Genomic DNA, 27,003 nt, shown 5'->3' on the forward strand with positions numbered 1-27,003 from the left:
AAGTTTGTACCCCTCAAGGGATTGCCTACTGCCATGGAGACGGTCCCCTCGCGGTCGTGGCCGTCCCCGGCGGCGTGTTAGGGCGTCAGGAGCCATCCCCTGGAGGAGGGGGTAGTGTCAGGCATTCACCACAGCCACCTTCACCTGCCACACCACCCGGAGCACCGGGTTTCTAACTATTTCTGATGATGAAATAGAACAAAATCAGGCAATAGTGTTATAGTCAGACAATGCAAGTCTCTTAATATTAACTTTATTTAACTGTTGTATTAAATCAATATCTCATTTACAAACACCCTTAAAAATAATTAAAAGCTGTCACTCATCTTCCATTATAATCAACAAAACTCTCTACACTGCTCAATGAATCTCTTATTTACACTCTACACTTTGTTTATGAAAGGATACATTACAACGTTGAAAACTAGGATGCGAAGTGTATCAAAGTGACGCCTTTAGTATTTACAAAGAGTGAAATGCTGCGCTGTGACAGGCTGAGCGGATGTATCGCATTTTGCAGAGAAGGGAGACTGGTGTTTGTCGCGATTTGAAAAAAAAAAGGAGAAAACATGACAGAACAACACGGCGGATATCGCATTTTGCTTACATTAAAAAAACGCTTTTTCAATACCGATCAGATACAATACTGATTTTGGCAGGAACTCAATGTTGTAAAAAATATATATATATAATAATATATAATATAATTTATATATATATATATATATATATATATATATATAAATATATAAAACAACTCTTGATAGACATCACTCATTTTCTAAACACTGACACACAGTTGCAATACATGGTTTATGAATATGTTCCACTATAGCAGCACAGGACTAATCTGTTGGATGTCCCACTGATACATGCAATGAAAACAGCAATGTTTTCAGGGTTGTGTCAGACTGAGACACAGGAATACAAGATATAATAAAGTCTTTAATATAATCCAAATAACACGGGTAAACAGGAACAGCAGGGGGAGACACACACCAAACTACATCAAGGTCCGACGACAAACATTGAACTGAATCCAGCTTATAAAGGGGTGCAAACGATACATGGACAGGTGAGGGTAATTAACCAATGAAGACTTAACAAGAAACGGAACAGGAAAACCATATAAGGACACAATGGAGAAACCAACATAACAGTCCAAGGGGGGTGTGACAAGTGCAAAACCAACACAAACAGTTCAAGGGGTGTTACAACAGTTCTATATCATAGAATGAAAGTGAAATGTTTGAACATTTTGGGTATTATTATAAAGTGAAAGTACTGGGTATTGGGTTGGGTATTTGGGCTTCTATATGGGAAACAAGAGTGGACAGAAATTAGCTCATTAGGTGTTTAAAATTTCAGTGGAATTAATGGTTTTGTAATTTTTACTATATATAATTATATTTAAAATCTTATTTAAATATAATGGTAAAGTTTAATAAAAGATATGACTATTTTGATACTAAATAGTTTGACACTATTATTAAATGTAACCTACATTGTCCTTTGTGTGTGTTTTTTTTTTTTTTTTCCCCATGTCAAGCTCAAAAGACAAAGAGTCAAATATGTATTATAAATGTTTTGTGTGTGTCTGTGTGTGATTTCAGGGATGAAAGCAAAAAAAAAAAAAAAACTGAAGGTGCACGGACTGAAGAAAGATCATCTTAATTACACCAGATCACAAAATACTATGGTGTTTTTTTTTTTTTTTAAATTCCTCACAAATATAATGGAAACTCAGCTTCTTCATGAGATACTATATACAGTCTTGTTAAACTGTTGAAGTGATTTTAAGCATTTTGATTGTTGTATGTAAATGTTACTGACCTCAGTCTCCCCAGTTTACAGTGTGAATCTTTCAGTATGTCACATAAGTGATTCACTCCAGTGTTTCTTAGTTCATTACAACTGAGGTTTAGTTCTCTCAGATGTGATGGGTTTGATTTCAGAGCTAAAGACAGGATGAGACACTGTTTCTCTGCAATCCTGCATTTAAAGAGACTGAAGACAGGAAGAGAAAGAACAATGAAGATACATAATAATCATTTAAGGTTGAAAGTGAAATGTGAAAGTGAATGTTACAAACTATCAAACATTAAGAAGGATTGTATCCAAACACACTTTTTAATTATATGTGTTTTTAACTGCCTGTTTAATTTTTCCTTCCATGAATTTTGTGAGGTTGCACCAGAAGATAAAAACAACCACAAAACCCCATTTAATTTTAATGCATCACTTTATTTTGGCTTTGTGTTATACTGAGAAAAACTGCACAGACTCAAATGTGAATTATCAACTATAACATTACATAATTCCCATTCAAGATGGTGCCAAGGATGGCTGCCTCGGTTTGTTGCTCCATCGACCTTTTCTGTTTTTGTTAGTTTGTCCTGTCTTAAGCATGTTTTTCCGATCAGCTTCTCAAGAAACGAGCTCTTGGACATAAGAAATAGCACACCAGAAAACTTTTTGGCAACGTTTGAACATTCAGACGTCTTACTGGACATTTTAGTCGGAGGGGCTGCGTTCCTATACAAGCGCTCCAAGCGACGCAAGCGAGGAAAACGCGCCGGCGCGCTCGTGAAATTCCGACAGCGCGGTTTTAGGACTCCGTTGCCGAGTATTCACCTGGTGAATCTCCGCTCCCTTGCAAATAAATCAGACGAACTACAAATCCTCACCCGCACAAACAAGGACTTTTTAAACTCTGCTGCGCTTTGCTTCTCGGAAACCTGGCTAAACGAAATCCATTCCGTACAGCGCACTTCATCTAACGGGCTTCCAGCTGATCAGAGCGGACCGTGTCACAGAGTCGTCGGGGAAAACGAGAGGTGGTGGATTATGTTTTTATATCAATGAAGGCTGGTGTACAGACGTTTTTTTACAAGCCTGCTTCGAACGTACTGATTGGAGTGTTTTTGAGGCTGCAGCTACTGATCTGGATGAGCTCACTAACACTGTGACATCCTTCATCAGTTTCTGTGAGGACATGTGTGTACCCACCAGGACTTATTTAACATTTAACAATGACAAACCTTGGTTCAGTGCAAAACTCAAACAGCTTCGCAGGCCAAAGAGGACGCCTACAGGAGTCGGGACAAAGCCTTGTACAAACAGGCCAAATACAGATTGAATAGGGAGATAAGAGTGGCAAAGTTAAACTACTCGGGAACGCTAAAAAAAAACAGCTTTCAAGAAATGACTCTAAATCAGTGTGGAATGGCCTGAAAGAAATCACCAGCTGCAAGAGCCCGTCCCCCAGCACTGAGGCCAATCAACAACTGGCTGATGACCTGAATGAGTTTTACTGCAGGTTTGAAAAACAAAAGACTGGTCTGACACCCTACACCCACCCCGACTGTCCCACAACACAGCCATCAACACCCTGCCCCTCCATCCCCTACTGTTTCTCAACCTGCCCTTAAGATCTGTGAAGGTGATGTTTGCAAAGTCTTCAGAAAGCAGAAGACAAGAAAAGCCAAAGGCCCAGATGGTGTCTCTCCAGCCTGCCTTAAAGCCTGTGCTGTCCAGCTATCATCTATCTTAACTTTGATCTTCAACAGATCCCTGGAGCTGTGTATAGTCCCATCCTGCTTCAAATGCCCCACCATCATCCCTGTACCCAAGAAACCAAAAACCACAGGACTTAATGACTACAGACCTGTTGCTTTAACATTTGTGGTCATGAAGTCATTTGAGAGACTGGTGTTGGCCTACTTGAAGGACATTACTGGACTCTTGCTGGACCCCCTGCAGATGATGCAGTCAATATGGGATTGCATTACATCCTTCAACATCTAGACAAACCAGGGACCTATGCAAGGATCTTGTTTGTGGACTTCAGCTCTGTCTTCAACACCATCATCCCAGATATCCTTCAGAATAAACTGGCACAGCTCTGTGTACCCACCTCTATTTGTCAGCTTCCTGACAAATAGGCAGCAGCTAGTGAGGCTGGGAAAACTCACATCCGGCACCCGCACCATCAGCACTGGAGCTCCACAGGGTTGTGTTCTCTCCTCACTGCTCTTCTCCCTGTACACAAATGACTGCACTTCTAAAGACCCCTCTGTCAAACTTCTGAAGTTTGCAGATTACACCACTGTCATCGGTCTCATCCGGGATGGCGACAAATCTGCTTACAGACAGGAAGTTAAGCAGCTGTCTCTCTGGTGCAGTCGCAACAACCTGGAGCTCAACACGCTCCGGAGAAAGCCCCCTGCACTCACCCCTCTCACCATCATGAACAGCAATGTGGCTGCAGTGGACTCATTCAAGTTCCTAGGAACTAACATCTCCCAGGACCTGAAGTGGGACATTCACATTGACTTCATTGTGAAAAAAGCCCAGCAGAGGTTGTACTTTCTTCATCAACTGAAAAAGTTCAATCTACCACAGGCACTGATGACACAGTTTTACTCCGCTGTCATTGAGTCAGTTCTGTGCTCTTCTATAACTGTCTGGTTTGGGGCAGCCAGTAAATCAGATATAAGAAGACAGCAACGGACTGTTAGGACAGCAGAAAGTATCATTGGTGTGAACCTGCCCAACCATCAGGACTTATACATCTCCAGAGTGAAGAAACGGACAGGAAACATCACCCAAGACCATTCTCACCCCGGACACAACCTGTTTGCACTTCACCCCTCAGGCAGACACTACAGATCCCTGAACACTAAAACATCTAGACATAAAAACAGCTTTTTCCCAAATGTCATCTCCAGTTTAAACAGATAAACATGAATCATTACCTGGGTTCTACAATTCATTTATACATTTCTTTCTCCATTTCTAATTAGTGTCTTTCTATAGTATTATTATGTAAACTTCTGTAGTATTATTATGTAAATACTCATGCACATCTCTTATTTATATAGCTGTATAAAGATAAAATAATGCACAAACCTGTACATAAATCATCTGTTCCAGATTCATACATTATTATTTATTTTTAAGTTTTTATTTTATTTAAATGTTGTGTGTATGTATGTATGTATGTATGCATGTATGTGTATGTACCAGGAGCACCCTAAAAAACCACAACAAATTCCTCGTGTGTTTGCGCACACTTGGCGAATAAAGCTAATTCTGATTCTGATTCTGATTCTGACAAGTAGTCATGTAACATTTGAAATTTTATAAGATACTCACGTCAGTGTGTGGAGTTGACAGTGTTTATCCTGCAGTAGAGCAGCAATCTGATTCACTCGTGTGTCTCCTAGTTCATGTTCATTCAGATTCAGTTCTCTCAGGAGTAATGGGTTTTTACCCACAATTCCAGTCACATATTGACAAGCTTCATTTGCAGTAGGACCCAAAAACCTGCAGAAGAGAAGATGAAGCAGGAATCAATTTGACATCCATTGCAGTATAAAACATTTTTTTTATAAACAAATATTGTTTTCGAATAAAAGATCTAGGGGGTGTTTTATAAAACAAGTTTATCAAATAAGACTTATTGCAGTTAGTCTTATTTTGAGCCAAATCAAGTGACAATAAGTCAGGCTAACTGAAATAAGCCTGGCTTATTTGGTAAACTTGTTTTATTAAACACCCCCTAGTTACTTTTAATACCTTTATTTTCAACATTTAAATTTTCATAAAGAAAGTAAAAACTATTTAAAAGAAACTTTATCGACAAACACATTTTGGGAAAAAAAAAGTCCCAAAAAAAAACAAAAACAAAAAAAAAACAAAGACACACACACACACACACACACACACACACACAAAAGCAACTCAGTGGAACACACATTTACATTCAATAACACAATCATAAATGTAAATTACTGAGGTACCAAACTCTGAATACCAGCACCAGGTACCCATAATCTCTGTTTGACCTGTAACGTTTATCATAACTAAATTATGTTGAAATTTATCAATAGAACAGCAGCGTAGCATCTGATCTTTCAAGTTTGATCATTTTAAATGCCACAAATTGTGTGCCTTATTGCATTAGTGAAATATTTCTATAAATAATTCACCTGCATATATATATATTTTTTGTAATATTTTTGTAATACTTCTCACCTCAAGGTCTTCAGCTGACAGTTTGGATCCTGTAGCTCCTTAACCCCCGATTGTCCAGGATCATTTCCTGTGAGATCCAGCTCTATCAGGTGTGAAGGATTTGATTTCAAAGCTGAAGCCAGAGCTTTATAACCTTCTTCAGTTATACCACAGGCTGAAAGACTAGAGATAACCAAATTTATTATAAAATCAATATCCATTTCAATATTAATATCACAATACTTTATTTTCTCATTTTGTCTGAGATGATCTGGTCTGGTCACTTTAGTTTAACACAGTAATTTTAACTTTTAAGAGTTTCCCAGTTATTTCCACTCAGAAATGTTAGTATGGCCACCTTCAGTACTACTGCACATTGAAGGTAAAGAATCCGCTATTATACAAATTACCTCTACAATTATCCATAGTAAATTATATTTTGTTTCTTGTACACTAAATTAAAAAGTGAAAAGCAAACTGACAACAGAAAACAAAAGACCCAGTAGATTTTAATATTATAGAATCAAACTAACCTGAGTCTCCAGTTTACAGCCACTTAGGTGGTTTCAATTATTCAAAACACTACTGAAACTCTTATGAGAATGATCCACAACCTCAAAAGGGTTGAAAAATTTGAAAATGAAACTTTAAAATTGGCCTAATAAAAGTTCACTCTAATCAAAGTAGAATCCTGTGATAGAACTTGGAATGTACCGTTCATTCTAGAAATAAACTTTATTCTGTCTCGGATTAACCAGCTTCAAGTTAACAGATGGATCTGTATTCTGATTCCACACTAGGGAATGTCACATAACTTACCTCAGTATCTCCAATTTGCAATTAATATTCTTCAGTCCACAGTTCACTCCTGAATCCTGCACATTATTACTGTTCATATTAAGTTCCTTCAGACTGGTATCTGATCCAAGAACTTTAGCCAGAGCTGAACAACTTTTGTCTGTTAGGTAACAATCATTTAGCCTATAAAATAAATAAAACTACAGAATTAGATGTGCAAAAAATTTTCAAAATAAAATATACCAATTTTATTTTTATACCATATTTTTATTTTTATATGAACAGTTAATATACAGTGAGGAGTCTGAGCTACAATGGCATTACTCTTAACCTATATTCTTACTTGGAAAAAAAATATATATATATTCTTACTAGGGGTGTAATGGTTCACAAAAATCATGGTTCGGTTCGATACGACACAGTGGTGTCACGGTTTGGTATGTTCTCGATACAGCAAAAAAAAAAAAAAAAAAAAAAAAAAAAAAAAAAGCCAGATAATTTCTTTGATTTTTTTTACTTTTTTATTTAGTAAAACATCAAAAAAGAATGATCTTGTTTTTTTCTTTTACTGTAAACAATGATGGAGCTATTCTTCACCCATCTTCTGGGGTTTCTTTTTAGCAGCATATAAAACAAAACCTCCTTTATAACCAAAACCAAAAAGCTCCTGATAAAATAATAATAATAATAATAATAATAATAATAATGTAATATTGTAGTAGTTATAAACTAATAGAAAGACGTCCAGCTGTCTGTTGTCAGAGCAATCGCTGGTGCTTCGGCCAACTGGTTCACTATTTGGGCTTTTATTTTTCTGTACAAAGCAGGGATTATTTAGCCCCTTTTCCACTATTGGGCCGAACTGTTCTCTTTGCTTAACCATTCCGTTCTGTGCCGATCCGGGCTAGTCAGCATGGTTACGGTTTCATTTTCCACTGTGGTGCCGATAACGGAACTCTTTGGAATGTAAATACAAATGCCTTAGTCGTTGCCTTGTTAACGCAATTGTAATATAAACAGAGATATGATCAGATATTTCTGTTTTTGGGACTTCGTTAAATAACAGAAAAAAAGGACACAACTATAAACAACGCAAAAAATAAAATAAACAGAATGCGACGACAGGTATAACGTTACCAACAAATGTTGAGGGGATATGCATGCCAACGGAGACAAACAAGGTAAAAACTTTCTGAAAACTAACACATTTATTGACAGTATTAATGCATGAGCTATGAACGCAGCGTAACAGCTGTTTACTTGGCTGTTTGATCATACAGTGCGCTTTCGCTTAGGACACACATTCTATCAGCACGGTTTGGCACGGTTGTCTAACTGTGCCGAGAATTCTGGGCCGAGAACAGTTTGCAATTGTGCCGTGCCATACCAGGCTCAGGTGGAAACACAACTGGAACCATACCTGACCGTTATAAGAACCGTTCGGCACGATAGTGGAAAAGTGGCTATATTACACACTTTATTCTCTTTTATTTTTAAAAAAAAATAAGTAAAAAGTATTTTTCTGAATCGTTCGGTTCATAATGCGTACCGAACTGAAAGCCTCATACCGAACTGTTCAATACGAATACGCGTATCGTTACACCCCTAATTCTTACTTTGGCAATTTTATATTAATTTAGTGACAATTTGTTTTAGTTAAAAACAAACTAGCATGGCTTATAGCTGTAATAACAATAAGACAATACATTTTAAAAGTCCTGCTCTTTCATATAGCTGAGTATTTTATGGTTGAGAATCCTGGGATTAAAGATTTGATCATTAAAGTATGCTAAAAGTATATATATATATATATATATATATATATATATATATATATATCCTGGAAACAACTATAGAACTATGTGTTGTTGTTTTTTTTTTTCTAAAGCTAATTGAAAAGTTTGCTTTGCTGAAAACAGTGTAAATGTAAATCTAATTAGGCATTCAAAGATACTTTTTTTTCCCCCAAAATTAGTCAGTTATCAATACCATTCATTTTTGGTACTTGTTGATACCAAGTACAGATACCCACATTTTTATTGCATTTGTATTTTTAAATATTGGGTACAACAACGAAAAAAATATAAATCATGTTAATTGACTTAATTATTTTAACAAATAGATATTTCCTTCAAATGCTGCCTTAACACTCCAGCACTGCTTCTAGGACATAGTGTGAGGGAGCCGTAGGTGACGACATGGTAGCAGTATTAATCCAAATGCAGTAGAATTATTTACACAAAGCAACAAATCCAAAACAGTAGGCAAAATCGTAGTCATAAGGCAGGCAAAAACAAAACAATCAGGAAGGCAGTCCAACAAGGCAAACAAAACAGAATTAGTAATCCAAAAAACGGTGGTCAAAATGCAGGCACAAAGGTCATAACAAAAGAGCAAAACAATAGGAAAAAGAAACGATTGGTAAGGCAGTGAAACATGCCGAAGAAACGAAGAAAAGGCAGTGAAACATGCCGAAGAAATGAAGAAACATGCAGTCAGTATTCTGGAGAGGGCTCCCTCTGGTGGTCGAATGAATGGCCATTTGTTATAGAACCCCCTCTTCTACGAACACCTCCCGGCGTTTCTTTCTTTGGCCTACCCCTAAGACGTGGTGCTGGGTGGTTGGAATGCCGTTGGTGAAATTCTTGGATCAAAGATGGGTCCAGTATATCCTTGGAGGCCACCCAAGATCTCTCCTCTGGTCCGTAGCCCTCCCAGTCCACCAGATATTGCAACTGACCCCCTCTGCGGTGAGAGTCCAAAATCTCGTTGACCGAGTAGGCAGGTGCGCCATCAATCTCCAAGGGTGGAGGAGGCTCGGGGACCGAGGTGCCGGGGTCAGATGCCGGGTGGACCGGTTTCAGGAGGGAGACATGAAATGAAGGAGAGATGCGATAATGAGCAGGAAGCTCTAGACGGTATGTAACTGCATTGATCTGTTTGAGAATCTTGAAAGGTCCAACGTACCTTGAAGCAAGCTTCTTGCTAGGCAGTCGTAGCTGGAGATCTCGGGTGGCAATCCAGACTCTCTGGCTGGGTTGATGTCTAGTTGGGGTGGGGATGTCTCCTGCGATCTGCTTGGATCCGTTGGGATCGTACTGCTCTTTGAAGCCTCACATGAGCACTGTCCCACACCCATTCGCTGCACCTGATCCAGTCGTCCACCGATGGCACCATGGAAGGTTCTCCTGATGAAAGAAACATAGGGGGTTGGTAGCCCAGTACACACTGGAAAGGGGTGAGACCTGTGGATGAATGAGTGAGGGAGTTCTGAGCGTATTCTGCCCATGGGAGGAAATCACTTATTTGTCTTGTGCTCTGCTGCAGTAAGACCTGAGGTAACGTCCAATTTCTTGATTTAATCTTTCGACTTGACCATTTGACTCAGAATGATAACCAGAGGTCAGACTGACATTAATGTCCAGTTGTTTACAGAAGGTCTGCCACACCTTGGAAGTGAACTGGGGCCCCGGTCAGATACAATATCCTCTGGGATCCCGTAGACCCTGAATACATGCTGAAACAACTCAAGGGCAGTTTCCATGGCAGTGGGTAGTCCCTTCAGTGGTACTAGTCTGCATGCCTTTGAAAAGCGATCTACAATTACTAGGATGGCTGTGTAACCATGGGATTTAGGCAAGTCAGTAATAAAATCTATGTATAAGTGTGACCAGGGACAATGTGGAATGGGTAGGGGCTGTAGTAGCCCGGCAGGAAGTTCACGTGGGGTCTTGGTTTGAGCGCAAGTGGCACAAGACTTGACAAAGTTAACAATGTCTCTGTTCATGGTCAGCCACCAGAAGGCATTTTGGACCAAATTTGTAGTTTTAGAGTAATTCCTGGGTGACCTAAACTTAGAGAAGTGTGTACCCATTGGAGTGTCCGATTAAGGAGAGCTTGGGGGACATATTGTTGGTTAGGTGGACATTCTGACGGGGGTGGTTCATCCTGTTGTGCTCGTTGTATTTCTTCCATCAGGTCCCAGCTGATCTGAGCGATGACTACGGTGGGTGGAAGGATGGGAACAACGGTCTGGTCACCTTGGTCAATGTCATGTCTGCGAGAGAGAGCATCCGCTTTAAGATTTTTACTGCCTGGTCGGTTAGTGACTGAAAAATTGAAACGGGTGAAGAACAGTGACCAACGGGCCTGCCTTGGGTTCATTCGTTTGGCTCCTTTGATATATTCAAGGTTCTTGTGGTCAGTGATAATCTGGAAGGGTTGAGCAGCTCCCTCGTGCCAGTGGCACCACTCCTTTAATGCTGCCTTCATTGAGAGCAACTCCTTATTGCCCACATCATAATTTCTCTCTGCAGCTTTCAGTTTGTGGGAGAAGAAGGCACATGGTTGGTCTTGAGACTTTCAAAAGCCTTGACTGCTGCTGGACTCCACATGAGCTTAGTGGGTTTATCTTTTAAAAGCGAAGTTAGGGGGGTTGCAATTGAGCTGTAGCTACGAATAAATCTGCAATAAAAGTTGGGGAACCCTAGAAATCGTTGGAGTTCTTTCACCGTCTTGGGAAGAGGCCATTCTGTGACTGCCTGAATCTTAGATTTGTCCATTTCAAATTCTTGATGGCTGACAATGTATCCCAGGAACATTGTCTTACGAATGTGGAACTCACATTTCTCAAGCTTGGCATAAAGTTGATGCTGTTGTAGGCGTGCCAGAACTGTCTTGACATCCTCGATGTGTTGGTCCTGGTTGGGAGAATAGATCAAAATATCGTCGATATAGGCGTTGAACACTTGTTCAACAGGTCACGGAAGATCTCATTGATAAAGGATTGAAAAACAGCTGGTGAGCTGGCTAGCCCATATGGCATAATGTAGTCCGCCATCCTTCTTTTCAACAAAGATGAATCCAGTGGTAGCTGGTGATGTGGAAGGTCGAATGTAACCTGACGCAAGGGCCTCTTCAATATATGTCTCCATGGCTTGTGTTTCAAGATGTGAGAGGGGGTATACTTTGCTTTTAGAATTCGGCATAAACAGTGGGTAGTGTGGTTTGGATTCTGGTCTCGGGACTCTCAATGCTGGTTGAGAGGCAGGGAAATGACAGAGCTTTTGTTAGGCAGTTGTTAAGACGATGACCATTGAGTAAGTTCACCACGATTCCAGGAACGTCATCATTCCAGGAGGAATCCACAGCCTTGCAGGCCAACTTCACTTGTAATTTTACATTGAGTCCTCTCTTAAACACAGTCTTGAGAGCAATCTCGTTCCACTTGCTTTGTGCAGCCAGCGTTCTGAATTCAATCGCATAATCTGCCGCAGTGCAACTTCCCTGCTTGAGATCCAGAAGTTGTTCAGAAATATCCTGTCCCCCCTCAGGATATTCAAAAACTTTGTGGAGTTGGGTAATGAAATGTTCGAACGAAGATTGTATGCTTACATCACTCTCCCAAATGGCAGGTGCCCAATCTAAGGCTCGTCCAGTCAACAACGACATCATTACAGCACATTTCTTGGTATCATGATCATAAGCTTCTGGCTGACTATCAAAGAAGATCTTACACTGGCGAATGAACCCTCTACATAGTTCTGGTGAGCCATCAAACTTATCAGGTAAAGCAAGTCTTACCAGCGAGCTTTGAGGAGCGAGGAGAGAGCGGATGTATTGAGTGAGACTGTCGTGGCGTTCCTTAGATGCATCAGTTGCTCCTGATATCCTGCAAGCATTTCACTCTGAAAGGCAAACGGCGCTTGCAACTGAGAAACCTCTGCTGGATCGATGTTTGGCAAAGTATTCTGTGAGGGAGCCATAGGTGACGACATGGTATCAGTATTAATCCAAATGCGGTAGGTTTATTTACACAAAGCAACAAATCCAAAAGAGTAGGCAAAATCGTAGTCGTAAGGCAGGCAAAAACAAAACAATCAGGAAGGCAGTCCAACAAGGCAAATAAAACAGAATTAGTAATCCAAAAAATGGTGGTCAAAATGCAGGCACAAAGGTCATAACAAAAGAGCAAAACAACAGGAAAAATAAACACTTGGTAAGGCAGTGAAACTGGCAATACTTCACAGAGAAGACCTGTAACAAATCTGTTTAAATATGGTGTCTAACAGGAAGTAACCAGCGAAGAAACATGCAGTCAGTATTCTGGAGAGGGTTCCCTCTGGTGGTCGGATGAATGGCCATTTGTTACACATAGACTGGGACATGTGTAAAGAGGCAGCCACCTACAATGTCCACACAGATTACACTGACACAGTGAGTGCTTACATTAAAAAGTGCATTGATAATGTGACAGTCACCAAGACCATCACTACAAGTTAAACCAGAAGCAATGGTTAACAGCAGAGATATGTGGGCTGCTAAGGAACTGAGATGGCTGCTAAAGAACTGATATGATTAATTCAGATAATGAAATTAAGCAGCCCTCAAAACACCAAGAGCCAATCTGTCCCAGAGCATCAAGCAAGCAAAACGGTTGTATGCACAATAAATAAATAAATAAATTATAATCACATCAGAGACACACAAAGCATGTGTGTAGACATTCAGTCTGTCACTCACTATAAATATCATACCTGCACAAAAACTACAAACTACAAGGCTATAGATCTGTGCATTAAATGACTTACAGTGCTCTTTTGGAGGTTTTGATGACTGATGATAATCTAATAAGGCACTCGTCTAATTTCTTGAATTTCTGAAGCTCAAACTCCTCCAGCTCCTCCTCTGATGTTAACAACACAAAGGCCAAAAAGCAGACTGGGCAGGTGAAAGATCAGCAGATGAGAGACTTCCTTTGTTAAGGTGGGTCTGAATCTCTTTCACCAGAGTTTGATCATTCAGTTCATTCAGACAGTAGAACAGATGGATCTCTCTGGAGAAAGATTAGCTTCAAATTTCTGCTTGATGTACTCAACTATTTCTTTTTTGCTCTTGTCATTGTCATCTTGCTGTGTCAACAGACCTTGTAAGAGTCGTTGATTAGACTGAAGTGACAAGGAAACGAAAGAAAAGGTCTAAGTGCCCATTGTCACTCTCAAGAGCTTTGTCAACTGCAGTCTTGAGCAAATCAATCAGGGTCTCGTTTTTATTTCCCTGTTCTGTAGAGTCTTTTTTTGTTGTTAAGATCTAAAAACAGATGTGCATAAAGGGCTGCAATAAACTCTTGAATGCTCAAGTGAACAAAGCAGTACATGGGACCCAGAACGATCCCTGTTTCCTCCTTAAAGATTTGGGTACACATGCCTGAATACACTGATGCCTTATAGACATCAATACTGCAGGCTTCCAGGTCTGTGTTATAGAAGATGACATTGTTTCTTTGCAGGTGATGAAATGCCAGTTTCCCCAGTGAAAGGATGGCATCTTTATCCCAGGAAACATCTCGTGTGTATTTACCATCATACTTTCGTCTGTTCTGTTGGATCTGAAAGCAGAGAAAATGTGTGTACATTTGTGTCAGAGTCTTAGGAGTATCTTCAGTATTTGATTCCTGGTGTTTTGGAGGCATCATCAGCCTTATTGTTTTTCAGATCATTTCCTTTGATCTTCAAAATGTTTTGGAGAACAGTGGCTGAAATCCAGCAAAAGACTGGGATGTGGCACATTATAAAGAGACTCTTGGGATTTTTTTTTTACATGATCAGTGATTTCTTTGGCCAGATTCTCATCTGTGAATCTTTTTTTAAAGTACTTTTTCTTTTGTGCATCACTGAGTCCTCGTATCTCTGTCAACCGGTCGATAGAGTCAGGAGGAATCTTACTGGCAGCTGCTGGTCTGGTGGTGATCCAGATAAGAGCAGAAGGATGGAGATTTCCCTTAATGAGTTTGCTAGGAGAACATCCAGAGATGCTGGTGAAGATACATTACACCACGTCTCATTATCCTCCAACTTCAGAGGAAGACGAAATTCATCCAATCCATCAAGGATAAACAGGACTTTAAATTGACTACTTCTTCAGTCCTTTTTTCTCTGGAAAAAAACTGAGTTATAAGGTCCATCAAACTTAGTTTTTCTTTCTTCATTAAGTTCATCTCTCTGAATGGAAGAGGAAATATAAAGCTGATATCCTGATTTTCTTTTCCTTCAGCCCAATCCAGAACAAACTTTTGCAGAGACCGATGCCAGCAACTCCTTTTTTTCAGTACAGTTCTGTTCTCCTTGTCTTGTTCAGGTGCTTCAAACAACAAACAACAACACAAAAAACAAAACAAACAAAAAACAACAACAACAACTTTACAGCAGGATATACTTCAGCTTCACTTAAATGGTCTCTCAGTCTAGTTCTGTAGGCTACACCATCATGGGGAAGACTGCTGATTTGACAGTTGTCCAAAAGACGACCATTGACACCTTGCACAAGTAGGGCAAGACACAAACGGTCATTGCAAAAGAGGCTGGCTGTTCACAGAGCTCTGTGTCCAAGCACATTAATAGAGAGGTGAAGGGAAGGCAAAGATGTGGTAGAAAAAAGTGTACAAGCAATAGGGATAACCGCACCCTGGAGAGAATTGTGAAAGAAAACCCATTCAAAAATGTGGGGGAGATTCACAAAGAGTGGACTGCAGCTGGAGTCAGTGCTTCAAGAACCACTACGCACAGACGTCTGCAAGACATGGGTTTCAGCTGTCGCTTTCCTTTCATCAAGCCACTCTTGAACAACAGACTGGTCTAAAGACAAAAAGGTCTGGACTGCTGCTGAGTGGTCCAAAGTTATGTTCTCTGATGAAAGTAAATTTTGCATTTCCTTTAAAAAAAAAAAAAATCAGGGTCCCAGAGTCTGGAGGAAAGTGTAAAAGTGTAAAGTTTCCACAGTCAGTGATGGTTTGGGGTGCCATGTCATCTGCTGGTGTTGGTCCACTGTGTTTTCTGAGGTCCAAGGTCAACGCAGCTGTATACCAGGACGTTTAATAGCACTTCATGCTTCCTGCTGCTGACCAACTTTATGGAGATGCAGATTTCATTTTCCAACAGGACTTGGCACCTGCACACAGTGCCAAAGCTACCAGTACCTGGTTTAAGGACCATGGTATCCCTGTTCTTAATTGGCCATCAAACTCGCCTGACTTTAACCCCATAGAAAATCTATGGGGTATTGTGAAGAGGTAGATGCGATATGCCAGACCCAACAATGCAGAAGAGCTGAAGGCCACTATCAGAGCAACCTGGGCTCTCATAACACCTGAGCGGTGCCACAGACTTATCGACTCCATGCCATGCCGCATTGCTGCAGTAATTAAGGCAAAAGGAGCCCCAACTAAGTATTGAGTGCTGTACATGCTCATACATTTCATGTTCATACTTTTCAGAAAAAGTATTTGATGGATGTGTAATGTGTGTCAAGAGCATTCACTCAGTATCATTATCTAATTTTTGGGACACAATATTTTTCAAATCCATGATATTTTTTCTTTAATTTTATGTCCATAAATAGTTCATAAATAAGTCAAAAACCATGCCAAAATGCAACATATTTATCTTAACATTGTCAAACATCTTAAATTGGTTAAAAAAAACAATACATCATAAATATATGGAATAGTATATACAAAGATTGATTAATAATAATAAGATTCTGAGTTAATTTTGGCCAGAACATACACAACATAACATAACATAACTTTTTTTTTTTTTTTTTTTTTGCAAAACGCTATAAACGTAGCCTATGTGACAGCACAGCGGGAACAACGGGAACTGTCTCAGCGGTTTTTATTTGAAGGCTTTCCTGGTGACTTCGAGCTTTCTCGTGGTCCTTTACTGCCTCGATTTTAAAATTACTGGTCCCCACCACGAAACTGTTAGTTTTATTTTTTTCTTTCGTGTACTCACGGCAAATCTGACAAAACATGACCACATTTTTACTATCAAACACTAGCCAATGACGACCTGTCTGCCATTTACAATTAAACTTCCTTCTCTTTGTTTCGCACGCTCTGTCAACATTTTCAACCTCTGCCTCCTTCCTCTTCTCACCTCTTTCTGATCCTGACGTCTGCCCTAACCACCGCAGCATTTTTATTTTAGCTTATTTCCCTGTCCAGCTCAGTCCTCTTTGCCCATCCGATATTTCCTATTTCTTGTTTGTATTTTCGAGCTCTTGTCTTTGTTGATTGGACCCGCAAACCGAAGCGTACAGTATCTGCGCGCTGCTGCCAATAGGTATCTAAAACTTCTCCCGTAGTGTAGTGTTCATGTGAAATGTAGGACGGAGGGGACAAACGACCCAGAGCGTCTCTGACATGATTTGCATGATTGGCTCATGCATCACCGGCCAAACTGGCTGGTAAGTTTTTATCAATACCCGCCAAAATGATTTTTAACCCGCATTTGGCGGGTTGGCGGGTGTTAATTTCGAACCCTGGTTATATCGCACTTTGTAAAGAAACTGGTCTGGCGCATATCGCACGTGAAAAAATACATTTTATAGTAGGCCTAAAATGTACATTCTTAAATTTTATTAATGGCAGCAATTCACACATAGCTTAAGGTACATCTGAACAGTGATTTCCAATAATAAAATCCAAATGTCAAAAAATGGCGTTTATCGCGTTTTGCAACCAAACTCTTCATATATATATATATTGTGACGGGCGTCCCGATTGTCTATCAGCGTCGCCTGGGAAACGGATTGGCAACACCTGCCGATCCAAATCACAGGCCGATCAGCCACGGCTGCTCCTAATCAAGCCACCACTACATAAACGGCTCATACAAGAGAAAGGTTGAGACATCCTTACCAGAGATTTACTGACGTTTCTTTCTTGTTCCCTCGCAGAGAGCAGCTCGTAGCCTGGTCGGTCCTCACCCGGAATTCCACTCACCGAGCACCAAGCACCCGGAAGACACTGGATTATTCATGTTTAGCACCGTTGTTTCCACTTTCACTGCTCAAACTTTGAATAAATCCACCCTCCGGGGCTCCATTGCAATACATCTGAGTTGTGTGCTTCTTTACCCCGTTACAATATATATATGTATATGTATGTGTGTGTGTGTGTGTGTGCACCTGGTATTCATCACGTTATGGGGACCAAATGTCCCCACAAGGATAGTAATACCAGTAAATTTTGACCTTGTGGGGACATTTGTGAGGTCCCCATGAGGAAACAGTCTTATAAATCATGCAGAATGAGTTTTTTTGAGAAAGTAAAAGTGTGCACAGTCTCCTGTGAGGGCTAGGTTTAGGTGTAGGGTAGGTGTAGGGTGATAGAAAATACGGTTTGTACAGTATAAAAACCATTACGCCTATGGAATGTCCCCATAAAACATGTAAACCCAACATGTGTGTGTGTGTGTGTGTTTGTGTGAATGATGATCTGGCTCTCTGAGTTATTGTTTTTTTAAAAAAAAAAAAAAAAAAAAAAAAAAAAAACCTTTAGAAAACACATTTGAATGTACAATTATAATTTTTTCAACTTGAATTTACATGTATTTCTAGTCTAAAATGAGCTCACTATGGAGCCTTGAGAGTATGTGACCTAATGTGCTAATGTCTTCTTTACTGCTTTGCTACCCAAAATGTGAAGCACATGGCAAATAAATTACAATTTTACTGGTTTAAGGGCATGTCATATGACATCACTAAAATTAAACTTTGTTGGTTGAATATTAATATTGTATTTTGCAATTTTCTTAGCATCACTTATAAACGACAATGGGTAAATTAAGAGAATCACTTTATTTGCTGATGAAGCCCATAACTAATGTACACAACTAACAAACTAACAAAAATACAATAATAATAACAATCTAAATGTAAGAAAATTATAATAATAATATAAAAAGCTAAGTAATTTCCACATTATTTTATTTCAAAGTTCATATTGTTTAGTGATCAGTTTCAGTTAATATCTACTGTAAGTGCTTTACTTGATAATGATTACATTAATGATTAGTTTATTCTCATCATTATTATGGTTTCAGGCATTATATTGAAGACTCATAATCCACCTCATTTGAGTTCTGATTAAACTCTTTTCACTGTTTCACCTGTCAATAAAACAAAAGCATAATTTGTTACTAATTTGAATACTAAAGCAACATTAACCATTTATTATAACTTTTATATACATGTATTCCAAATAATGAATTATTTAATACTGTAATTTCTAGTAATTAATAGTAATACTGTACATAAATGCTAGCATAATAACCTTTATATTTAAACACTGCTGTTTGAAGTTGTTTAAAACTGCATCAAATAAATGCATGTGTGTATAACCATTCAATTCACAACAGCTGGATGATTTGAATAGTGTTTGGATTTTTAATTTTAACTTAATTTCTCCAAAAATACCTGTTCAGACACAGTGCTGTTATTAAAGATTTAGAGCTCTGAACCAATGCTCTCTCTCTAGTCTGGAAGTACAATTCAGAAGAGAAAATAATCAGTTCTGGATTGACCAGGTTACTTTCTTAGAGCTTTCTTTAATACCACAAAAGTGATGTTTACTCACCTCAGTTCACAGTTTGAGTCTCGTAGCACATCAATGAGCTTCTGCTTTGAGTCTCCAATCATATTGTTTCTCAGATCAAGATCTTTTAAAAACTGCAGTGCTTTTGTGTTTGTCAAAGACTGGGTTAAAGAAGTAACATCTGTAATGCCACAGTACTTTAGACTAGAAAATTAAAAACAAAGATCACTGAGGTAAAGAATTTTACACAAATATGTTCTCAGGATCTTCACAAGAGATTACGTATCAAGCATTTTTGTTTGAACTGTTGATGTGATTTTAAGCATTTTTTTTTTTTTTGTTTTAAGCATTTGTGAATATTACTGACCTCAGTGTCTCCAGTTTACAGTGTAAATCCTTCAGTAAGTCACATAAGTGATTCACCCCTGTGTTTTTTATTTGATTTACACTCAGGTCCAACTCTCTCAGGTTTGACAGATTTGATTTCAGAGCTGAAGCCAAGATGAGACAATGTTTCTCTGTAAAACTGCAATCACACAAACTGGAGACAGAAAGACAAAAGACAATGAATTATGATGATTTATGAGATGTTTGTGTGTGAGTTAAATGCTTTATGTGTAAATGCCATTGATACACAGTGACATATAGTAATTAATACACAAGTGAAACCTAGAAATTTAATTATAAAACCATAAAGCAAGACTGAAGAATTTAACGGTACAAGGTACAAGTACATTATGTAAAGGATTAATAGAAAAAAAGAATAGAAAGAAAGAAGAATATTACCATAAAAAGCCATATTTACATAAACAGTCACAGTTTACAGTCCTATTTAGAGTGTAGTCTAATAGCATAATTATTAATAACTTTATCCAACAACGTAACTGCAATATAATATCACTAACTGTAGTTTTTTCAGCTTGCATTGTGGGTTTATCAGCAGATCACTGAGGTTTTCAAATCCAGAGTCTCCAAGTTTATTCCCACTCAGGTCCAAGTCTCTCAGGTGTGATAGGTTTGATTTCAGAGCTGAAGTCACAGCAAAATGACCTTTATCTGTCATTTCACAGTATCTTAAACTACATTTGGAGAAAGAGAGCATAAAATATTTTAATTTAATTTTTTTTTCCGTGAGCATACTTCACCTCTTTCTCTGTAATACTTGATCAGTAATCAAGAAAATAAGATTGACTGTGGTTCAATAAATGTGGGGGTTCAATACAGCTCAGAATTTAGTTTTCTGAATAAAAGTATTTTATGAAGATAATCCACTGCAATCTAAAACATGTTTTCTCCCTCAACAGCAAATGAAATAATTAGTGACACTGTCCTAAACAGATGTGATAAGACACACAAAATTATATTCAACCTTACATGTGACCTTGCAGAAATAGAAGCTGACTAATTAAGACAAAACTCTGATCAAAATGGGAGGGGGAGGGGGGGGGGATGTTGGTGATTTTAACGGTTTAAATCCTGGTGTTTTCATACACCTATGTGTAGAACTTGGCCTTGTTTCATTTTAATATACAATGTATTTGTAGCTCTCTGTGTGCTAAAATAAAAACTGCTGATTCAAATTAGGAAATAATTCTTGTTAGTAGTTAGTAGTTAATTGCATTAACTATTGTAACATTACTATTAAACAATATAACCTTTTAAAACATGTTAAACACTCACATCAGTTTGTCGGGTTGACAGTGTTTATCCTGGAGTAGAGCAGCAAGCAGATTCGCTCGTGTGTCTCCTAGTTCACATTCACTCAGATTCAGCTCTCTCAGAAGTAACACGTTTTTACCCACAATTCCAGTCACATACTGACAGGCTTCATCTGCAACAGGACCCAAAAACCTGCAGACGGTAGCAGTATATTGATATTACTTGTCACATAGTGATTTTGACAAGTTTGAGAGATTTTAGTTATTTCAAAACTTTTATAAAATGTGTACTTGGTGTTTTAATGTTATTTCAGCTATTACAATACTGTACTTCATAATTGTAAGAACACTCACCTCAGTGTCTTCAGTTGACAGTTTGGATCCTGTAGTAAATCACTGAGCTCCTTCACTCCTGATTGTCCAGGATCATTTCCTGTGAGATCCAGCTCTATCAGGTGTGAAGGATTTGATCTCAGAGCTGAAGCCAGAGCTTTATAACCTTCTTCAGTGATATTGCAGTTTGAAAGTCTGGAACAGAAATGAAAATGTAACATTCAGCTAATCAGTTTTCCTCTAGAAATGTCCTGAACAATATTAATCCAAACAACAAAACAGCTTGTGAACTATATTTATTAACAAATTAATCGAAAATTAGCTGCAAGACAAGCTAAATATAAGAGCAAATAATGACCCAGAGACCTTAAACATCTTAGACGTCAACTCACATGAATTTCTCCAGTTTGCAGTTATTTTTTAGTCCACCAGACAGCAGCATCACTCCTGAATCTTGGAGATTATTGTTGCTCATGTCAAGCTCTTTCAGATTGGGGTTTGATCTAAGGACTGTAGTGAGAGCTGAACAGCTTTCCTCTGTTAGACCACAATTACTGAGCCTAAAAATAAAGCTCTGTTGAATCATCGTTTTTATTTATTTATTTTTATTTATTTATTTATTTATTTAGTTATTGTTAATGATAGGTTGGACTTCTTACAATCACACAATTTACGTCTGTTGTCATACAGCTTACCTCAGTATCTTCAGTTTGCACTTGACATTCATCAGTCCAGTGCAGAGCAGCTTCACTCCTGAATCTTGTAGATTATTATTGTCCATTTTCAATTCTATCAGATTGCTATCTGATCGAAGAACTAGAGCCAAAGCTGAACAGCTTCTGTCTGTTAAGTGACAATCATTTAGTCTGCAAAGTAAATAAATTCCATCACAGAATTTCACATGTGCTTAATACAAGCATTACATATATTCTTCATCTATTATATTTACATAAACATTAAATATAAAGTGACAATGCATTTGATTTAGTGATGCTAATTCTATTTTGGTGATGAATTTGCTAGTTTATATCAAAAATATGTGTTTTGATACTTGGACTGTCATCTTATTTTTTTTATTAATTGCTGCATGCCATGACCTTTGTCTTTCATTTGGATTACTCTTTTGCCTGTGGCTTGGATTATACCTTTTTTCTGGTGTTTGACCTGGTCTGTTTTATCTGTTTAAATAAAGTCTTGTATATATATATATATATATATATATATATATGTGTGTGTGTGTGTGTGTGTATGTGTACATGTATGCATATATATATATATATATATATATATATATATATATATATATAATATTTAGGAGAACAGAGTTTTTTGTTTTAATTTTGATGATTAGAGCACACAGCTCATGAAAGTCAAAAATCCAGTATCAAAATATTACAATATTTACATTTGAGTTTCATTAAATGGCCATCCCTACAGTATAAATTCTGGGTAACTCTTGTTCTTTGAACCCACAGTAATGGGGAAGACTGCTGACTTCACAATAGTCCAAAACAGTGGTTCCCAACCTCATTCCTGGAGGCCCCCCCAACACTGCACATTTTGCATCTGCCCTTTGTCTGACACACCCATTTCAGGTCTTGTAGTCTTTACTAATGAGCTGCTGATCTGAGTCAGGTGTGTGTGATTAAGGCAGTGGTTCTCAATCCTGGTCCTGGGGCCCCCCCTGCTCTGCACATTTTGCATGTCTCCCTTATTTAACACACCTGATTGAGATCATCAGCTCATTAGGAGAGAGATCCATGAACTGAACTAACGAGCTGATGATCTCAATCAGGTGTGTTAAATAAGGGAGACATGCAAAATGTGCAGAGCAGTGGACCCCCAGGACCAGGATTGAGAACCACTGGATTAAGGAGACATGGAAAACATGCAGTGTTGGGGGCCCTCCAAGAATGTGGATGGGAACCACTGGTCCAGAAGAAAATCATTGACACTCTCCACAAAGAGGTAAGTCACAGAAGGCCATTACCGAAAGGGGTGGCTGTTTACAGAGTGCTGTATCAAAGCATATTGAATACAAAGTTGACTGGAAGAAAGAAATTGGGTAGGAAAAGGTGCACAAGCAACAGGGATGACCGAAAGCTTAAGAAAACTTTTTTTCAGGATATTCTATTTATTTATTTATTTATTTTAGATTTAGGGCCTTAATCTAACTCTTTGCTACACCTGCCAATGGGCGGTGACGTGAGAAAATTTACCAGCCAAATTTTTATTTTACCGACCATTAAACAGGCAGTTATTTTAATTATATGCATTTATGTTGTAATTACTACATTTTTGTGTCAATGCATATTCATATTTAACACAGTGAGCTGTTACTTTAATTCAGTGCGTCCTTCACAGCAAAAATAGACTCAGTGCAGAAACAATTGCTGTATTGTTGCAGACACACTGCTCCTGGAATGCGCTTCCAGACTGCAACCGTGTGCAGTGTGAATGCTCAAATCCGTTAACATAAGCGCAAAAAAAAGCCAGTCTCTCTTTTATCCATCGTCAGTGAAACACCATCTCTCGCTAAAACACAGAGAACCGTCATGACTTTCTGATGTTTGCATTCCGTTCCATTCTATTGTAACCCCAGGTATGTGTCACCACATTCTCAAGTTATAAAGAAGGCAAAAGTTATTCTTCCAAAATAAAGCAGCAATATCTTCTCAGGTAAAAGTCATTAGAACCTTGTATAGGGACAAGCTAACAATCACACTGCTCTGATCTTATCAGCCCATTTGTATCATATTATTTGATTCACTCTTGTCGCTTATGACAAAACAGCGAACCTGCTTTGGAAAATATTAAATTTTTTGCTTATGTCAGAAACAGCAATTCTCTTTAAAACTGGCTGTTGTTCTCACTATATTGCATTGTTATGAATTGTAAAAGTTTTATGTGTGTGTGCATATATATCATACATATATACATGTATAATTTAGCCATAAATTTGGTGTATGACAAAGTAATATAAAGGGTACATTATAGTGGACATAAATGTATTGTTTGAATGCAAAAACTTTATTAAATGACTTACAGAGCTCTTTTGGATGTTTTGATGACTGGTGACAATCTAACAAGACACTCATCTGATTTCTTGAATTTCTGAAGCTCAAACTCATCCAGCTCTTCCTCTGATGTCAAAAATACAAAGGTCAAAGCAGACCACTGGGCAGGTGAAAGGTCAGCAGATGAGAGACTTCCTTTGCTAAGGTGGATTTTAATCTCTTCCACCAGTGTTTGATCGTTTAGTTCATTCAGACAGTAGAACAGATTGATGGATCTGTCTGGAGACAAATTATCCTCAAATTTCTGTTTGATGTACTCAACTATTTCCATTTTGCTCTGGTCATTGCAGTCTTGCTGTGACAACAAACCTTGTAAGAGTTGTCGACTGGACTGGAGTGAGAGTCCAAGGAGGAAGCGAAGGAAAAGGTCCAGGTGTCCATTGTCACTCTTGAGTGTCTTGTCCACTGCAGTCTTGAGAAAATCAATCATGGTTTCTTTTTTGTTTTCATGTTCTTTCGATTCATGAACAAACACACTTTTTTTGTTGATGTCTAGAAACAGATGTGCATAAAGGGCTGCAAAAAACTCTTGAATGCTTTTGTGAGCAAAGTAGTACATAGTAGTAATGATCCCTGTTTCCTCCTTTAAGATCTGGGTACACATGCCTGAATACACTGATGCTTTACAGACATCAATACCACAGGCTTCCAGATCTGATTCATAGAAGATCAAATAGTTTTTTTCCAGCTGATGAAATGCCAGTTTCCCCAGTGAAAGGATGGCATCTTTATCCCAGGGAATATCTGGTGTATATTCTTCATCATAATTTCTTCTTCTCTGCTGGATCTGAAAGCAGAAATAGTGTGTGTACATTTGTGTCAGAGTCTTAGGAATGTCTTGTATTTTGGAGGCGTCATCTGCCTGCTTATTTTTCACATCATTTATTTTCTCCTCCAAAACGGTCTGGAGAACAGTGGAAGAAATCCAGCAGAAGATTGGGATGTGGCACATGATAAAGATGCTCTTAGATTTTTTAACATGATAAGTGACTTTGTTGGCCAGATTCTCATCCATGAATCTTTTTTTGAAGTACTTCTCCATTTGTGCCTCACTGAATCCTCGTATCTCAGTTACCCGGTCGATACAGTCAGGAGGAATCTTACTGGCAGCTGCTGGTCTGGTGGTGATCCAGATGAGAGCAGAAGGAAGCAGATTTCCTTTGATGAGGTTTGTCAGGAGAACATCCAGAGAGGCTGGTGATGATACATCACAACATGTCTCATTACCCTTAAAGTTTAGAGGAAGACGGCATTCGTCCAAACCATCAAAAATGAACAGAACTTTGAATTTATCATTTCTCGTAAGGTTCAGTTCTCTTATTCCTGGGAAAAACTGTCTTAGAAGACTCATCAAACTTTGTTTTTCTTTCTCCTTTACATTCATCTCTCTGAATGGAAGAGGAAATATGAAGCTGATATCTTGATTTTCTTTTCCTTCAGCCCAATCCAGAACAAACTTTTGCACAGAGACTGATTTTCCGATGTCAGCCACTCCTTTTGTCAGTACAGTTCTGATCTCCTTGTAATGTTCAGGTACTTCAAACATTTTTGTGCACTCAATTTGTATCTCTTGTGATTCAGAATGTCTGGAAGCAACTTCAGTCTGTCTTACCTCATGTTCAGTATTGACCTGTTCACAACAACACTGAGTGATATAGAGATCTGTATAGATGTTATTCAGAGGTTTGGAGTCACCTTGCTTTGCAAATCCTTCAGATACAGACTTGTATTTCTTCCTCAGATTTGATTTAATCAGCTTTTGTTGATTAGTAAATATCAGCTCATCTAAACATACAAATGGAATCAAAAAGAAAAAAAAAAAAAGAAAAAAGAAAAACACAAAACAAAAGGCATGTACCATTTTCATGTACATTTTGGAAATAAAATGCTAAAATGTGACAATATGACAGATGGTCATTTTCCTCTTACCTTTTAGAGTATCCGCAAGATTATTTAGCTTCATATCTTTCAGGAAGTAGAGTGTGATATCAAGAGCTGCTTCTTTGATGTAGTACATGTCCTCTGTAAAGTCCTTAATGAAGTATTGTGTGTTCCTCTCTTTTTAGTATTTTCTTAAACTTGTGTAGTTCATTTTTCAGAAAAGTGATCATTTTGTTCTCAAGAGTCTAAAAACAAAACAAGAAAGTAGTCAAGTTGTACAGTACGGTTATCTGAACATATAATTTGCCAAGCCACATTACATTCAGGCATGTAATCTACTTTAAAGTAGATTACATGCCTGATTATCTGGGGTATTTTTTCCTGCTCTTGGTAGACTGCATTGGTCATTGCATTGGAAATTATTTTCTTTAATTAGCATATTGCCAGTAGCTAATCAGTAGAACCTTCCACTCCCATCTATGCTTTTATTACAGGATTGCAGTCTCACACTAATTTGCCCTGTTTAGTACATTTGGTCTATTGTTTCCTAAAGGACTTTTTCATGAAACTGATTATGATTATTGTATGTTCTAGCGATTGGCATTTTTTGCCCTTTATCTGTTTTTTTTTTTTTTTTTCTTCTTTTTTTTTTTTCTGAAAACACTTTAAATGCGTATCAAACAAAAACAACAACAACAACAACAACAAAAATTATACAATTTCACATCTGTAGAAGTCTTTAAACCTGCTCCTGGGGACCCACTGTGCTGGAAAGTTTATTTCCAAACTGCTTCAGCACACCTACCTGTGTATTTTCAAACTGAAGAGCTTTATTAGGTGATTCAGGTGTGTTTGATTAGGT

At 38.3% G+C, this 27,003-nt stretch overlaps 1 protein-coding gene across 1 annotated transcript; it reads right to left on the reverse strand.

Annotated features, from left to right (window-relative positions):
- Positions 1–5,153: 5,153 nt before the first annotated feature.
- LOC127161003 (ribonuclease inhibitor-like) lies at positions 5,154–21,964 on the reverse strand. The gene is made up of 4 exons (XM_051103653.1): positions 21,879–21,964; positions 21,576–21,743; positions 21,205–21,378; positions 5,154–5,328 (listed from the first exon to the last, which is right to left on the reverse strand). Exons 1-4 carry the CDS (start codon positions 21,962–21,964, stop codon positions 5,154–5,156), a joined length of 603 nt encoding a protein of 200 aa, XP_050959610.1.
- Between the last annotated feature and the right edge of the window lie 5,039 nt (positions 21,965–27,003).

The sequence above is a fragment of the Labeo rohita genome, unplaced genomic scaffold (genome assembly GCF_022985175.1).
Source record: "Labeo rohita strain BAU-BD-2019 unplaced genomic scaffold, IGBB_LRoh.1.0 scaffold_52, whole genome shotgun sequence".
NCBI lineage: Eukaryota > Metazoa > Chordata > Actinopteri > Cypriniformes > Cyprinidae > Labeo > Labeo rohita.

Excerpts from the sequence above, each read along its gene's own strand:
- LOC127161003 (XM_051103653.1), bottom strand. The coding sequence starts at position 21,964 with ATGGACAATAATAATCTACAAGATTCAGGAGTGAAGCTGCTCTGCACT. Across the intron at positions 21,379-21,575 it reads TGCAAACTGGAGAAATTCAT|ACTTTCAAACTGCAATATCA; the intron begins GTGAGTTGACGT and ends TTTCTGTTCCAG. Across the intron at positions 5,329-21,204 it reads TGTCAACTGAAGACACTGAG|GTTTTTGGGTCCTACTGCAA; the intron begins GTGAGTGTTCTT and ends TCTCTTCTGCAG.